Genomic DNA, 16588 nt, shown 5'->3' with positions numbered 1-16588 from the left:
TTAGATAGGAAATCCGCTACATTTTAACATGTATAGTCTTAGAGAGGAAATGTGCTACATTTTAACATGTATAGTCTTAGAGAGGAAATCCACTACATTTTAACATGTATAGTCTTAGATAGGAAATGTGCTACATTTTAACATGTATAGTCTTAGAGACGAAATGTGCTACATTTTAACATGTATAGTCTTAGAGACGAAATGTGCTACATTTTAACATGTATAGTCTTAGAGAGGAAATACATGTATAGTCTTAGAGAGGAAATCCACTACATTTTAACATGTATAGTCTTAGAGAGGAAATCCGCTACATTTTAACATGTATAGTCTTAGAGAGGAAATCTGCTACATTTTAACATGTATAGTCTTAGAGAGGAAATCTGCTACATTTTAACATGTATAGTCTTAGAGAGGAAATCTGCTACATTTTAACATGTATAGTCTTAGAGAGGAAATCTGCTACATTTTAACATGTATAGTCTTAGAGAGAAAATCTGCTACATTATAGTCTTAGAGAGGAAATGTGCTACATTTTAACATGTATAGTCTTAGAGAGGAAATCCAGTACATTTTAACATGTATAGTCTTAGATAGGAAATGTGCTACATTTTAACATGTATAGTCTTAGAGAGAAAATCCGCTACATTTTAACATGTATAGTCTTAGATAGGAAATGTGCTACATTTTAACATGTATAGTCTTAGAGAGGAAATCCACTACATTTTAACATGTATAGTCTTAGATAGGAAATGTGCTACATTTTAACATGTATAGTCTTAGAGAGGAAATCCGCTACATTTTAACATGTATAGTCTTAGATAGGAAATGTGCTACATTTTAACATGTATAGTCTTAAAGAGGAAATCTGCTACATTTTAACATGTATAGTCTTAGAGAGGAAATCCACTACATTTTAACATGTATAGTCTTAGATAGGAAATATGCTACATTTTAACATGTATAGCCTTAGAGAGGAAATCCGCTACATTTTAACATGTATAGTCTTAGATAGGAAGTCCACTACATTTTAACATGTATAGTCTTAGAGAGGAAATCCGCTACATTTTAACATATATAGTCTTAGATAGGAAATCCACTACATTTTAACATGTATAGTCTTAGATAGGAAAGCCACTACATTTTAACATGTATAGTCTTAGAGAGGAAATCCGCTTCATTTTAACATGTATAATCTTAGAGAGGAAATCCGCTACATTTTAACATGTATAGTCTTAGAGAGGAAATCCGCTTAGAGAGGAAATCTGCTACATTTTAACATGTATAGTCTTAGATAGGAAATCCACTACATTTTAACATGTATAGTCTTAGAGAGGAAATGTGCTACATTTTAACATGTATAGTCTTAGAGAGGAAATCCGCAACATTTTAACATGTATAGTCTTAGAGAGGAAATCCGCTACATTTTAACATGTATAGTCTTAGAGAGGAAATCAGCTTAGAGAGGAAATCCACTACATTTTAACATGTATAGTCTTGGAGAGGAAATCTGCTACATTTTAACATGTATAGTCTTAGAGAGGAAATCTGCTACATTTTAACATGTATAGTCTTAGATAGGAAATCCACTACATTTTAACATGTATAGTCTTAGAGAGGAAATCTGCTACATTTTAACATTAGGTCAGATCAGGTCATACGGTTAAACATGCACATTCAGAACAAGCTGTTGTAGCACAAACCTTTTTTTTCTCTCCTGTAGTCGTAAGGGATCTTTTATAAGCACTATCCCATGGACAAAATAGCACATGCCACGGCCTTTGATATACCAGTCGTAGTGCACTGGCTAGAGCAAGAAAAAGCCTAATGGGCTCACCTATGTGACTGACCACGTATCAGGAGAGTGCTTTACCACTGGGCTACGTCCCGACCCACTTTTAAATGAGGGCCTTGGTTAAATGTACATGTATATACGACATAAACTGATAACTTAGTGCAAACAACTTGCCAAATGCAGATCCATAGGCATGTTCATGGTGGGCTGCAGCGAACCTCTTGGTGTTACTGGGATTCATTAGCAACTTCATTTTATAAAGAATGATTTTAGCACAACCTAAAAATATTCCTCCTGAATTGAAATTATATATCGGGTAGCCACCGTACCCCCCCCCAAAAAAAAAATGAAAAGAAAAAGAAGAAGAAGCCACCTGATAACCCTACTGAATATGGAATTGTCAAAAAAACATTGGGTCTGTAGTTTTATTATTTCACACACATTACTATGTGGATATTTGCCACATTCCTAAAAGAAATTGAAGGTAGAAAGGTCCAATATTGTTAAAATAGCAACAGATTCAAAATTGTAAGTTAAAATGTTTTGTTATACCTGCTTTGTTATGCTGAAAGTATTGTTCACATCGTACTCGATGTCTGATAGGAAATGGTTTGTGTTTTGTCTTTTAGAAGATGGACGGAACGATGCAGACAATCAGTCAGAACACATGGATGGAATTACCCACAGTGCCTTTCAGAGAGTGGCTCAACAAGAAACAAAGGTATTGTTATATTGTGTGACAGTGCCTTTAAGAGAGTGGTGTGACAGTGCCTTTATGGGAGTGGTGTGACTGTGCCTTTCAGAGAGTGGCTCAACAAGAAACAAAGGTATTGTTATATTGTGTGACAGTGCCTTTAAGAGAGTGGTGTGACAGTGCCTTTTGGAGAGTGGTTCTAACAAGAAACAAAGGTATTGTTATATTGTGTGACAGTGCCTTTAAGAGAGTGGTGTGACAGTGCCTTTCAGAGAGTGGTGTGACAGTGCCTTTAAGAGAGTGGTGTGACAGTGCCTTTTGGAGAGTGGCTGTAACAAGAAACAAAGGTATTGTTATATTGTGTGACAGTGCCTTTAAGAGAGTGGTGTGACAGTGCCTTTATGGGAGTGGTGTGACTGTGCCTTTCAGAGAGTGGCTCAACAAGAAACAAAGGTATTGTTATATTGTGTGACAGTGCCTTTAAGAGTGGTGTGACAGTGCCTTTACGGGATTGGTGTGACAGTGCCTTTCAGAGAGTGGCTCAACAAGAAACAAAGGTATTGTTATATTGTGTGACAGTGCCTTTAAGAGTGGTGTGACAGTGCCTTTACGGGATTGGTGTGACAGTGCCTTTCAGAGAGTGGCTCAACAAGAAACAAAGGTATTGTTATATTGTGTGACAGTGCCTTTAAGAGAGTGACTTAACAAAAAACAAAGGTATTGTTATGTGTGACAGTGCCTTTAAGAGAGCAGGGTGACAGTGGCTCAACAAAAAACAGAGGTATTGTTATGTTGTGTGACAATGCCTTTCAGATAGTGGCTCAACAAGAAACAAAGACATTGTTATGTTTGACATCTAATAGCTGATGATTAATAAATCAATGTGCCCTAGTGGTGTCGTTAAAAAAACAATCAGATATGTCAAAATTACCAAATGCTTGACATCCAATAGCCGATGATTAATAAATCAATGTGCTCTAGTGGTGTCGTTAAACAAAACAAACTAACTTGAATCAGTAGCTGAACACAAAATAAAGCTGTTACATTTTAGAAGTAGCTTAACAAAAAGGATATCATTAAAAGTTAGATTGTGTGATAGAGTCTTTTAGAGAATGACTCGGCAAAACTATAACAATAAAAACAAAGGTATCAGGTATCATTTTATGTTATTTATATTGTGTGTGATGGATCCTTTTAGAACCTGACACAAACACACACCAAAACAAAACACCAAGCAGCAACAAAAAGGTATTAGTACATCACGGTTATTGCCTTTTAAAGAGATTTAAGTAGAAACAAAGCTATCAATTTTGACTGGAATTTTTTTTATTATTATTACCTTTTTTTAATATACCAAGTGGGTTAACATTGAACAAAATATTGCCTCATTATGTGAAGTCAGCTTGTGTAATAGTGCCTGATTAGAGAGTGGAAGGAAGGAAGGAAATGTTTTATTTAATGATGCACTCAACACATTTTATTTATAGTTATATGGCATCAGACATATGGTTAAGGACCACACACATATTGAGAGAGGAAACCCGCTGTCGCCAATTATGGGCTACTCTTTCGCTTAGCAGCAAGGGATCTTTTATATGCACCATCCCACAGACAGGATAGTACATACCACGGCCTTTGTTACACCAGTTGTGGAGCACTGGCTGGAACGAGAAATAGCCTATAATGGGCCCGCCAACGGGAATCGATCCTAGATAGATCGCACATCAGGCAAGCGCTCTACCACTGAGCTACATCCCGCTCCAGTTAGAGAGTGGGTCATCAATAATATACCGATGCAAACAAATGAGAGATCACATGACTAGCAACCGGAAATACTGACTGCGACCACAATCGTCAATCTATGATGTCAGAAGTTGACTTTGTTACTGGCAGTCAATTCGACACGACTTATATTCAATCCCACAGTACAACTCTGTATAAAATATAGGGGTGGGATGTAGCTCAGTTGGTTGAGTGCTCGCTTGAGGTGCTGGCGTCGCAGGATTGAACCACCTCAGTAGATCCATTCAGCTGATTGTTTTTTTTCTCGTTCCAACCAGTGCACCACAACTGGTCAAAGGCCATTGGTATGTGCTTTCCTGTCTGTGGGAAAGTGCATATAAAAGATCCCTTTCTGCATTAGTAAAAATGTAGCGGGTTTCCTCTGATGACTACGTGTCAGAATGACCAAATGTTTTACCTCCAATAGCCGATGATTAATTAATCAATGTGCAACACTGGTGTCGTTAAAGAAAACAAACTTTAACTTTTGTTTTAAATACAAACATTAGTATGATGCTAGTAGTAAATTAAATTTTGCCTACAATTTAACATGTTCCCTTATGTTTCCCCATCAGTATATAATATATATATAAGAAGCGTTCATGGGAAGAACCTGTGTTATCCTCGTTCGACTTTCAATTTTTATTGTCTGCTCTAACCCATATTTAAAGTATGTATTTTTAACTGCAAACTACTCCAGTAATAACCTGGAACAACCTGTGTTCTCATTTGACATTCAATTTGTTTTGTCTGCTCTAACCCATATTTAAAGTATGTATTTTTAACTGCAAACTACTCCAGTAATAACCTGGAACAACCTGTGTTCTCATTTGACATTCAATTTGTTTTGTCTGCTCTAACTCATATTTAAAGTATATATTTTTAACTGCAAACTACTCCAGTAATAACCTGGAACAACCTGTGTTCTCATTTGACATTCAATTTGTTTTGTCTGCTCTAACCCATATTTAAAGTATGTATTTTTAACTGCAAACTACTCCAGTAATAACCTGGAACAACCTGTGTTCTCATTTGACATTCAATTTGTTTTGTCTGCTCTAACCCATATTTAAAGTATGTATTTTTAACTGCAAACTACTCCAGTAATAACCTGGAACAACCTGTGTTCTCATTTGACATTCAATTTGTTTTGTCTGCTCTAACCCATATTTAAAGTATGTATTTTTAACTGCAAACTACTCCAGTAATAAACTGGAACAACCTGTGTTCTCATTTGACATTCAATTTGTTTTGTCTGCTCTAACCCATATTTAAAGTATGTATTTTTAACTACAAACTACTCCAGTAATAACCTGGAACAACCTGTGTTCTCATTTGACATTCAATTTGTTTTGTCTGCTCTAACCCATATTTAAAGTATGTATTTTTAACTACAAACTACTCCAGTAATAAACTGGAAGAACCTGTGTTCTAATTTGACATTCAATTTGTTTTGTCTGCTCTTACTCATATTTAAAGTATGTATTTTTAACTGCAAACTACTCCAGTAATAACCTGGAACAACCTGTGTTCTCATGTGACATTCAGTTTGTTTTGTTTGCTCCAACCTATCTTTAAAGTATTTATTTTTAACTACAAACTACTCCAGTAATAAACTGGAACAACCTGTGTTCTCATTTGACATTCAATTTGTTTTGTCTGCTCTAACCCATATTTAAAGTATGTATTTTTAACTACAAACTACTCCAGTAATAACCTGGAACAACCTGTGTTCTCATTTGACATTCAATTTGTTTTGTCTGCTCTAACCCATATTTAAAGTATGTATTTTTAACTGCAAACTACTCCAGTAATAAACTGGAACAACCTGTGTTCTCATTTGACATTCAGTTTGTTTTGTCTGCTCTAACCCATATTTAAAGTATGTATTTTTAACTACAAACTACTCCAGTAATAAACTGGAAGAACCTGTGTTCTAATTTGACATTCAATTTGTTTTGTCTGCTCTAACTCATATTTAAAGTATGTATTTTTAACTGCAAACTACTCCAGTAATAACCTGGAACAACCTGTGTTCTCATGTGACATTCAGTTTGTTTTGTCTGCTCCAACCTATCTTTAAAGTATTTATTTTTAACTACAAACTACTCCAGTAATAAACTGGAACAACCTGTGTTGTCCTCGTTTGACATTCAGTTTGTGTTTGCTCCAACCTATCTTTAAAGTATGTATTTTTAACTACAAACTACTCCAGTAATAAACTGGAAGAACTTGTGTTGTCCTCACTGAGAGTTAGTATTATAAAGAGCATGTATATCATGGTGAAAATGACAGATCAAAAAATATATATACTGATGGAAAGAAATAAAGGATCACACAGATAGCAACAAGAAATAATGACTGCATCAAAAATCAATTGATATTGTCAGAAGTTGACTGGGAACATATAGGCAGCTCATTCAACCCTACAGACATTCAGTCCCACATTACAACTTGGTATGAAATATATACATTACTATGCTAGTGGTGAATTAAATTTGGTGTACAATTTGATGTGTTCCCTTATTTCTTTCCATCAGTATATCTATAGTTATAGTAGGCCATTTACAGTAGTTGATGAATCAAGCTTGCTTAAGTATAACTGGTCCACAACTGCATTACTATAGTTAAAGTTTGTTTAACGACACCACTAGAGCACATTGATGTATTATATTACTCATCGGCTATTCGATGTCATACATTTGGTAATTTTGACATCTAGTTTGACTCTTAGAGAGGAAACACTCTAAAAAAAATTTCATTATTAGCAAGGGATCCTTGACATACCAGTTGTAGGGCACTGGCTGGAATTAGAAATAGGCCAATGGGTCCACCGATGGGATCCTGTCCTGGACGGAGGAGCTGGCCGAGGTTGGCACCTGTGCCCAGGACAGGCATGTGCTACAACAGCTTGTTCTGAATGTGCACGTTAAACATTCTGACCTGACCTGACCGATGGGAATTGATCCCAGTGTGACTGCATCAGACAAGCACTTTGCCTCTAGGTTACGTACTGCCAGCATTACTATGGAGTTGTAAACTGTAGAATCCATTTACCTCTAGGTTACGTACTGCCAGCATTACCATGGAGTTGTAAACTGTAGAATCCATTTACCTCTAGGTTACGTACTGCCAGCATTACTATGGAGTTGTAAACTGTAGAATCCATTTACCTCTAGGTTACGTACTGCCAGCATTACCATGGAGTTGTAAACTGTAGAATCCATTTACCTCTAGGTTACGTACTGCCAGCATTACCATGGAGTTGTAAACTGTAGAATCCATTTACCTCTAGGTTACGTACTGCCAGCATTACCATGGAGTTGTAAACTGTACAATCCATTTACCTCTAGGTTACGTACTGCCAGCATTATCATGGAGTTGTAAACTGTACAATCCATTTACCTCTAGGTTATGTACTGCCAGCATTACCATGGAGTTGGAAACTGTAGAATCTATTTACCTCTAGGTTACGTACTGCCAGCATTACCATGGAGTTATAAACTGTAGAATCCATTTATCTCTAGGTTACGTACTGCCAGCATTACCATGGAGTTGTAAACTATAGAATCCATTTATCTCAGTATATCAGAAGTATGTATTAGTTTATTTGTCCCCTACTGGTACAACCTGAGGAGACTCCAGGTTTCATCTCCGTCCCTCTGTCTGTCTGTACATCTTTCCGTTCATCCGGCATGTACCGTTACATACCAAGTTTGAATTTCATGACGATTTACCCATTGTTGACAGATATATGGCCCTTGAACTTAGGAGATATGAAGATTTGTTTTCCAGACTTTTGTTTGGCAATGCCTCAAAGATATTGCATTGAATTTTGTGTATAAAACACTTTATTATGTTCTGTTAAAGATCAAGTTCAACTTTAATGGCAATTTACCCATTGTTGACAGATTTATGGCCCTTGAATTTAGGAGATACTAACATTCGTTGGGCCCGGCCGCTACTGTCGGTGACATGTATTGCTTTAGCAGTACTCTCAGAATGCTGGTTCATTTTTCTAATAATTTTATTTATTTTAGATCTGCAGGTCTGAGTTTGACCCGTGCGACTGTTGCCGACGTGAAGGACTACTATTCTGAGTTTGTGAAGGAGAAAGGTTTGTCGGAGAACTTCCGTGACTTCCACACGGTGACGTCCATCCGGAAGGTGTTCCAGGTGAAGAACCACGCGGACAGCGAGAGTGGGGAGATCGAGCCGTGCTGTGTCAACTTCAAACAGAAACACGGCTTCCTGTGGGAGGTGCGCGGCTACAGCATCAACACCACCAACAACAACATCATCATCGACGATGTCGAGAATCCGTCCGAAACGGGCCAGCCTCACCGCGAAGACTTCTGCTACATTTCCACGAACGTCGTGTTAGCGACAGGGACGTACGACATTCCCAACAAGCTGAGCATCCCCGGGGAGACGCTGCCATGTGTGGTCCACTCATACGCCGACTACGAGCGGATGGTCCAGCGGGGAGACTTCTCGAGCGCCTGTGACCCCGTCGTGGTGATCGGCGCGGGGCTGAGCGCGGCCGACGCGGTGCTGATGTCGGTTGCTGCGGAGATCCCCGTCCTACACGTGATCCGGCGCAACGCCACTGACCCCAATCTGATCTACAACAAACTGCCGCGGTCCGTGTACCCCGAGTACCACCACATCCTGTCGCTGATCAAAGGCGAGGCGGAGTGTGAGTTCTACAGACCGTGCCCCAGGCAGCAGGTCGTCGAGATCAAGGAGGACGGGAAGGTTCTGATGCGCGCGGTCGACGGGGACATCATCACAACCATCGATACCTCGCTCGTCGTCGTCCTCATAGGGTCGCGGTCCGACCTCTCCTTTCTGCCAAACGATGGACGCAACCTTGGCATAGTGCCGAAGTACCCAATCGACAGTACGCACAATCCCATTGACGTGGACCCGTTGTCGTATCAGTCAGTTCACGAACCTAACCTGTTTGCTGTAGGACCTCTCGTGGCCGATAATTTTGTGAGATTCGGTATCGGAGGCGCGTTGGGTGTCACAAGCTACCTCCATAAACGGAAGAGCACTTGAAACCTTTTTCTTTTTTTATAATGTTGTATTTTTTGCATTTGTAAATATTTTTCACATTTATAATTTATTTGTATTTACGTTTAGTTTCAGGTTTTATCTGTCATGATACAAATCTCCAACTACGAAATGGAGTTGACTTTTTGAAACTATTACAAATATGAATTGGAGTTGACTTTTTGTAACCATTTCTTGTAATAAATTTTCCAAAATGTGTCATAATTTGAACAAGAAAAAGCCAAAACATGATTCTTAATAAATTGGTCAAAAAGTGAATTTGCAAATTAGCTTGTTGACCAATTGTATTTGACTAAACTGTATATTTCAAAACTAAATTTCATTATTTGCCTAAGAAAACAAACCAGTTAAACAAAACTGATTTTAACTGCAGAAATTGAAAAAACAAAGAATAATGATTCAAAGCCAGAAAGTGCTAGTTTCAGCCAGTGGTATCAGTTTGGTCATATCATTTAAGTGTATATATTTTTTCTTCTTGTAGATACCAAATGCTGTGGTTATACGGCACTGGGTCTAAATACTGCTAAAGTACACAAGTTTGAATCATCGTTTTACTTTTAAATTTATTAGTCCCCTAATTGTCCAACCGTGAGGGGACTATATGTTTTGTCCCGGTCCAACCATCTGTCTGTCCTTCTCTTCAACAGTTTCTGGATGTTTATTTTTATTTTATATATACAATGTTTCTAGATATTGAACTAAAACATTTTGTATATATACCTTTATCACGTACAGTTACGGATCACAAGATTGACGTTCATGGCAATTGACCCATTTTTGACAGAGTTACAGCCAGATCACGTTTGACTTTCAGGGGAAATGTATTCAAGGGACATAACTTTGTCAGCAAACTTAATTTATCCATGTATAACACAGTTATGTCCCTTTAGACATATTTGTGACTTGGTAGGGGACACGTATTGTTTTAACAGTACTGTCAGAATGCTTGTTTGCAATAAACCGTGTTCTGGACAGGTCAAAAGGTAGACTCTTTTATGAAATGGCTCAGTTGTAATGATTAAAAAATACAGTAGAATCGTATTGGCTTGAACACTGTTTCCTTGGCACATTGTGTTAAATTTAGAATATCAGTGTGTGTTTTTTAGACCTGATTAATGGAGTCCCTGGCTGACGATGACATGTTGTCTTATGGTACAGCTTTAACAAGGGAAGCAATCTTGGGCATGTGTTATTCATGTGTATTGAGTAAAGTGACTGGAAAAACAATTCTGAAGGCTGTTTAGATTTGTCATCATTTTAACAAACATGCAGACAGTAAAAACAAATTGTGGTTGGGGGTGGTGGCATCGAAGGGTTTGGCACATTTTTCACTCCAAAAAGTGTAGATTGGAAATGTTAACTTTACATAGGAGTATTTTTATTGTTTGTTTGGTTTTTTTTTTTTAAATACACTCACATTAAGCCTTCCTCCCAACCACCCAATCACCCCCTTTATAAATTTTGTATGCTTATGAAAATGCTTATAATTGTGAATCCATTTCTGTTAATATCAGGGGCGTAGGCTAGGGGGGTTCACTGAAGCAAATGATCCGCTTTCAGAACTAAAACATACAGGTTTATACATAGGGACTTTCTGGTGGTGCAAAAACAAAATAGAAAAAGGTCCACTTGGTTCATATTCGAACCCCCCCCCCCAGGTCCAGATCACGCTACGCCCCTGAATATATTTGATTGATTTGTGTTTGAGTCAGTGAGATTGTTATTCACTTAATAGTTATACTAGAGGCTATTATAAATTAAATAGATTTTATCCTCTTTTTTTTCCAATGAGGACAAGGGGGTAATATTTTTTTTCACCAGAACGTTGGAAATATATGTACCACATAAGAAACTTTTTTCTTTCTTTTTTTCTTTTTTTGTGGGGAGGAGGGGCATTAAAAATATATGGGGATGAAAATGATTGATTTATGTTATAATGGCCTAATAGAATATTATATGTAGATCACAGGCAAATGCCTTATATCGTTCATATTGAACATGGCACAACACACAACTTGGAGCTTGTCTGGGATGACATCACTCCCTTGGGACCGACACAAATCATCACAGGAGTATACGATCCCAGTTTCTGTATGTTATACATATGTGTATTTGTTACTGCATAATTACAACGCTTTCAGTCACATCTACGACTGCTGTGGTAACTGAAACTGTCATGTGGGCTGTCTGTGGGCAAGTGCACCCAAGTGTATGCTTCTGTAGTCCTGTGAGCTATGGTGCCTCATTGAATTAATTGTCATAGGCAAACCCATGTAAGTTGTCATGACTTTTTACTGTTACTCACTTTCATTACTTTTATTCAGGGAGCTTTTTTTAAGTTATTGTTTGGTGGGGGGGGGGGGGGGGGGGGCATGACCGTACCACTTTTCAAAGAGGTACAGCATGGCCGTACCACGTTTTGTTTGTTTGTTTGTTGGTTATATTTGTTGTATCTATGAAAATGGCCATCACAGGTGAATTTGAAAGGAGAGAGTGGCAAGCTCGAGCCGTATCACTAGTTTTTACATTGTGCCGCCCTTGTGGGGTATAACATTTTGATTAGCAACAGTTGTAAGGGTGTAACAATATACTCGAGAGGCAGAGTGTAGCCCAGTAGTAAAGCGCTCGCTTGATGCGTCATCGGTCTAGGATTGATCCCCATTGGCGGGCCCATTGGGCTATTTCTTGTTTCAGCCAGTGCACCATGACTGCTATATCAAAGGCTGTGGTATGTGCTATCCTGTCTGTGGGATAGCCTATATAAAAGACCCCTTGCTGCTAATGTAAAAAAAACTGTAGATTTCCTATCGAATACTGACCAGTATGTCTTGTTCGCCCAGTCTTGTGTCGTAACATGCAGGGGCAGATCCCGCTTTTTGTAAAGGGGCAGTGGGTGGGGGTATCAAAATTCTTTAAAAAAAACAAGGGGTAATTTGAGTTTGTCCAAAGCAAACTAGCCTAGCTAAGGGAGCAAGATTTGCAGGAGGTTTGGGGACAATGGGTTTTTTTTTGGGGGGGGGGGTTAACTGGTGGGGTGAAGATCCCCCTCCTCCCCCTCCCTTCTGGATCCGCTATTGACACAAGCATCGTGGTGAAGTATATTTTGTTCATATATACAAAAGTTACTTGAAGTTAATTGTCTGTAACGGGTATACTTCAGTGTACAGTTATGGGGTATATTTGAGTGGCTTGCCCAAGGATGGTCATAAAGCAGATTGCCTTAATTAATTTTTCGTCATATCCTGTTAATGTTTTTGTGTCATGTTGTACGTACAGAACGACACTTTGTGCAAAACCGGTTATTTGTCATACTGAAAACCAATCCTTATACAAAGCAAATATACATGTATATATTTTTTGTAATCATCCCAGAAATATTATATTTTTATCAGCCCTAATTCTGGCCTTGTTTTTTTCTTCTTTTTCTTATCATTGAAATACACTTTTAAATGATAATGAATTAGGACTGTTAGGAATTGAGAGGTGGAAACACCACCAAGTAGTTTTATGTTTGTGTACCTAATATTGTGGAGGCCACTTTTAAGACTTGAGTTCAATTCCATTGTAGCCTTTCCAAGACTAATTAAAATCGTTTTAATTATTAAAATTATTAGGTCACATGGGCCGAATGCTCAAGTGACTTATTGCAATCCATTTTTGTCCGTTGTCAAGGGTTGTAAAATGTACGTCTTCTTCAAAACTACTTGACCAATTTTAACTACATTTTGTGGGAAGCTGAGAAACAAATTTGAGGATTTTTTCATTCTGACCCCCTAGTATGATAACTACATTTTCTTATTTAGAAGATCAGCATCTGTTTATTCAGTGTGTTTGTGGTCATCCTAATTAATGTTAGTAATAACCTAAACTAGATTGGACATCCGAAGAATTTTATATGTACGATCAGAAACATATTGAATATACAGATACAGATTATTTAAACAAGAAAATGTTATTAATATATTGTATTGGTTGTTAAAGAGGTTGTAATACTCTCAGACATCTTAACTATGGCAGAAAACTTGGGACAGTCCCTTTAACTGAGTATAGTCCTATGGCTCTGAACTACTATGGCAGAAAACTTGGGGCAGTCCCTTTAACTGAGTATAGTCCTATGGTTCTGTACTACTATGGCAGAAAACGTGGAACAGTCCCTTTAACTGTATATAGTCCAATGGCTCTGAACTTTATAAAACTACAAGTTTCTCACGACACTGTCTGCTATTATCAATTGTTACTTACATCCAACACCCCCCCCCCCCCCCCTCGTATCTTCTCTCAATTTCGCACCTCTAAATTTCTTCTTGGATGGGATGTAGCCCAGTGGTAAAGCACTCGCTTGATGCGTGTTCAGTCTGGGATTGATTCCCGAAGGTGGGCCCATTGGGCTGTTTCTTGATTCCAGCTATTGCTGGTATATCAAAGGCCATGGTATGTGCTGTCCTGTCTGTGGGATGGTGCATATAAAAGATCCCTTGCTACTAATGGACAAATATAGCAGGTTTCTTTTCTTAGATTATATGTCAAAATTACCAAATGTATGACATCCGATAGTTGATGATTAATAAATCAATGTGCTCTAGTGGTATCATTAAACAAAACAAACTCCAAAATTTCTGCAGCAAGCAGAGACCAAACAAAAGGTTGTTGTCGATGATGGTTCAGTTTATAAACTTTATAGTAATGTAATGTTTTAATAATGAAACATCACTTAAAAACCAAGTGTCAAAACCCAAATATCTTCCTTCTTCTTTTTTTGTTGTTGTTTGTTTGTGTTTACAAATATTTTGGTAAATGGGTTGATGACTTTGAACTTGCATCATAATGAGATTAGCAACAGGGACCAAGCTTATAATATGTGAATTTTGTATCCCGGTTCATGGAGTACATTGTATGTATTGTGAATACATAATAAAGGTTTCACAAACTACAGGATAACAAAATCTGTGACAATGGCATTTATTTATTTCATATTATTTATTTATTGGTATTATTGTGCAAACTATGAGTTGTTAGGGAGTAATAATTATTAGCACATTTTTATTATTTGTGACCACGTCTGCAAAAAAAGATGTACAGATGTGGCAAGGCATTCACAGGAAATTGATGCCAAAAACTAAGTTAAAAATCATGACGTAGATTTCATGTGACACATTTTCTAACACCTTTTTTTATTAAAAATGTTATCAACATGCAAACATTTAGTTGTCATATGTTTATTACATGTATATTTTAATGAGGAATTAATAGTTTGACTATATGTTAATTGCCCAAAATACTACCATAAATAGAGATTATTATACGAGTTTGTGTGTTGTACTGATTTTATGAAGCGAGTGTCAGCACTATTGTATTACCCGCGCAAGAGCAAGGGTAATACATGGATCCTGACACGAGTTTCGTAAAATCCCTAGTAAGCGTTTACACTGGGAAAGCCGCATCAAGTTATGACGGTGCTTCACAAAATTACGTCATTTGTTGTGGACGTGAAATCATTATGACACACGTGGGTAATACTGGTTATATTTCCCTGAATATCTTGAACTATGTGGATAATAAACCTCTTTACAATCTGATTGTTTTAAAAGTGGAGACAACTCTTGTTATTATATTCAGGATTCCAGTCTTTACTTGCATCTTTGAACTGAAATGTCTGGACACCATGGTCTTATTATCACCAGCTATGAACTGAAATGTCAGGACATCATGGTCTTATTATCATCAGCTATGAACTGAAACGTCTGGACACCATGGTCTTATTATCACCAACTATGAAGTGAAACGTCTGGACACCATGGTCTTATTATCACCAGCTATGAACTGAAACGTCTGGACACCATGGTCTTATTATCACCAACTATGAACTCAAACGTCTGGACATCATAGTCTTATTATCACCAACTATGAACGTCTGGACACCATGGTCTTATTATCACCAACTATGAAGTGAAACGTCTGGACACCATGGTCTTATTATCACCAACTATGAAGTGAAACGTCTGAACACCATGGTCTTATTATCACCAACTATGAAGTGAAACGTCTGGACACCATGGTCTTATTATCACCAACTATGAAGTGAAACGTCTGAACACCATGGTCTTATTATCACCAACTATGAAGTGAAACGTCTGGACACCATGGTCTTATTATCACCAACTATGAAGTGAAACGTCTGAACACCATGGTCTTATTATCACCAGGTATGAACTGAAACGTCTGGACATCATAGTCTTATTATCACCAACTATGAACTGAAACGTCTGGACATCATAGTCTTATTATCATCAACTATGAACTTCAAACGTCTGGACATCATAGTCTTATTATCATCAACTATGAACTAAAAAATCTGGACATCATGGTCTTATTATCACCAGCTATGAACTAAAATGTCTGGACACCATGGTCTTATTATCGCCAACTATGAAAACTAGGAAACATTTCCTCAGCTGTACTATTTTTTCTCGGGCGTGGTCACATTTAATCATATTTTGTTGGTGGTATTTTTAAAACATCTGTGTCGAAACTGGACTATGGATGTTTTAACTGCTATATTTTAACCTTGATTAAGTCGTGATCAGTGTAAACTTAATGGGCTAAATTTACAAAGCCTGGTGTTTTGTCATATATGTTACCACCTGTGTTTATAATGCTCAAACATGCATTGAAGGAAAATGGGCTTCATAAATTTGGCCCGTTGTGTTCAAGATAATATGACTCATGTTAGTCACTTAGTTCAAGGTCAATCAGAAATGGAAATTGTACGAATAAAATACTTGTTTGGAATTTGTGTGTTAGATGGACTACGGTATAGAACTCTGATGTCTTAGATACTAGGTAAGATGACCATGTTTAGTCATTGGTTTTTCGATTTGAACACAACTGGACAGTAGACTTAGTCCACAAGCGTTGTTGACAAGATAGGAGTGCATTTCCGATATTCTATTTTTAACAGACATTATCACGTTGTTACGTAGGACCAATTCATCAATTATAAAATGTGAATTCTCACTACAAAATGTTTTGTTTACAATTTTATGCCCTACAATATGAGAACACGTTTTTGTTTTTCTGTTATATACAAGTTATCTTTGTAAGCCAAGGCTACAATTCCATTCCTGTAGTGGTCTACACAGTTTGCTGGATGGTGAAAATAGCAGTTGGAGAAATTGGTATCCCTCTGTGGACATTCATATACATGTATATCAGGAAGGAAGGAAATGTTTTATTTAATCATC

General features: G+C 37.5%; 1 protein-coding gene across 5 annotated transcripts in view; it reads left to right on the top strand.

Annotated features, from left to right (window-relative positions):
- The window catches only part of LOC121389524 (oxidative stress-induced growth inhibitor 1-like), a 62334-nt gene extending 51748 nt beyond the window's left edge, over nt 1-10586 (top strand). For all 5 annotated transcript variants that reach the window (XM_041521184.1, XM_041521182.1, XM_041521186.1 and 2 more), the window contains 2 exons: nt 2422-2513; nt 8309-10586. In XM_041521184.1, the coding sequence (XP_041377118.1) occupies nt 2422-2513; nt 8309-9332 (1116 nt within the window). In that variant the 3' untranslated portion in view covers nt 9333-10586. The remainder of the gene's footprint in view (nt 1-2421; nt 2514-8308) is intronic.
- Nucleotides 10587-16588: the final 6002 nt, after the last annotated feature.

This window comes from Gigantopelta aegis, chromosome 14, assembly GCF_016097555.1.
Source record: "Gigantopelta aegis isolate Gae_Host chromosome 14, Gae_host_genome, whole genome shotgun sequence".
Taxonomy (NCBI): Eukaryota; Metazoa; Mollusca; class Gastropoda; order Neomphalida; family Peltospiridae; genus Gigantopelta; species Gigantopelta aegis.
This window is presented reverse-complemented; position numbering and strand designations above follow the sequence as displayed.